Source organism: Sinocyclocheilus grahami, unplaced genomic scaffold (assembly GCF_001515645.1).
Source record: "Sinocyclocheilus grahami isolate Dianchi unplaced genomic scaffold, SAMN03320097.WGS_v1.1 scaffold877.1, whole genome shotgun sequence".
Lineage (NCBI taxonomy): Eukaryota > Metazoa > Chordata > Actinopteri > Cypriniformes > Cyprinidae > Sinocyclocheilus > Sinocyclocheilus grahami.
Window position 1 is genome coordinate 7147 of NW_015506056.1, and position 1020 is coordinate 8166.

Consider the following 1020-nt stretch of genomic DNA (forward strand, 5'->3'; position numbering starts at 1 on the left):
GTGTGCTATCAGGGCTTCCATCTTTCAAGTCGACCTTTGACTTTTTCAAGGAGTCCTTCCCAATTTTTTGTACACAGAGAGAGAGATTTTTTATTATTTGATAAGGGAGATTTTTGTGAGCAACTTACCTTATTAATGAAAGTGTTTGAACGTTGAAGAGTAAAGCAATTACACATACAGCAGGTTTATCTAATATAACCAGCAGGAGTCTCATGATCTCAAGCTGGCTGCTGCAGAAGTTTGGCTTGATGAAAGTTCAGAGGAAGTGAAGAAACTTTCGCATGAATCTGTGCAAGAGAGCCACACTTTCCGCGTTTGAGTGTGAATACGGAGGATAACGATGACACGGGTGCGCTAGTGTTTCTGAGGAAATACCGAGTTGCATTGTTTTGTGAGGCTTTATTTCAGGTCTGATTATGGGGTTGCCGACTCTAGAGTTCAGTGACTCTTTTGTGGACAGTCCGGACTTTAGAGAGAGACTCAAATGTCACGAGATCGAGCTGGACCGAACGAACACGTTCATTAAAGAGCTGATTAAAGATGGACACCAGCTGATCTGCGCGCTCAAGAGTGAGTACACAACACATCAATACAATAACACCCGCATCCCTAATATCGCCGTTCATGTGGGCTGTATCTCAATGCCTAGCGTGCCGTCTACTTAGAAAGCATGTGGTCACTATAGGCGTGAGTGCGCGTGGGATGCTCAACAATGGTGACTAGGTAGGCGTCTCACTAGGTTTTTAGACACAGCCAACGTGATGAATAAGAAGTATCCTAGTTTGTTTATTCTCCCCTGTGATCACTAATAGTAATTATAAAACATTCAAAACTTTGTATTCGAAAACGTACACTTATTTTCATAAACAGACGTCCCATTTTTAAAATCACACAAAACCACTGATAAAATTACTTTATCTAACAATTAACACAACATGAAATGTAGCTGGTTTTAATCACATCAAACTAAATTATTTTAGCATCACCTCACTGATCTTTCTCTGCTGTATCAAAAAAAAA

The 1020-nt window shown here is 40.3% G+C and overlaps 1 protein-coding gene across 3 annotated transcripts in view; it reads left to right on the plus strand.

Moving 5' to 3' along the window:
* The first annotated feature begins 268 nt into the window (after window positions 1-268).
* The window catches only part of LOC107563502 (rho GTPase-activating protein 42), a 117427-nt gene continuing 116675 nt past the window's right edge, over window positions 269-1020 (plus strand). For all 3 annotated transcript variants that reach the window (XM_016248394.1, XM_016248395.1, XM_016248396.1), the window contains exon 1: window positions 269-570. In XM_016248394.1, the coding sequence (XP_016103880.1) occupies window positions 417-570 (154 nt within the window). In that variant the 5' untranslated portion in view covers window positions 269-416. The remainder of the gene's footprint in view (window positions 571-1020) is intronic.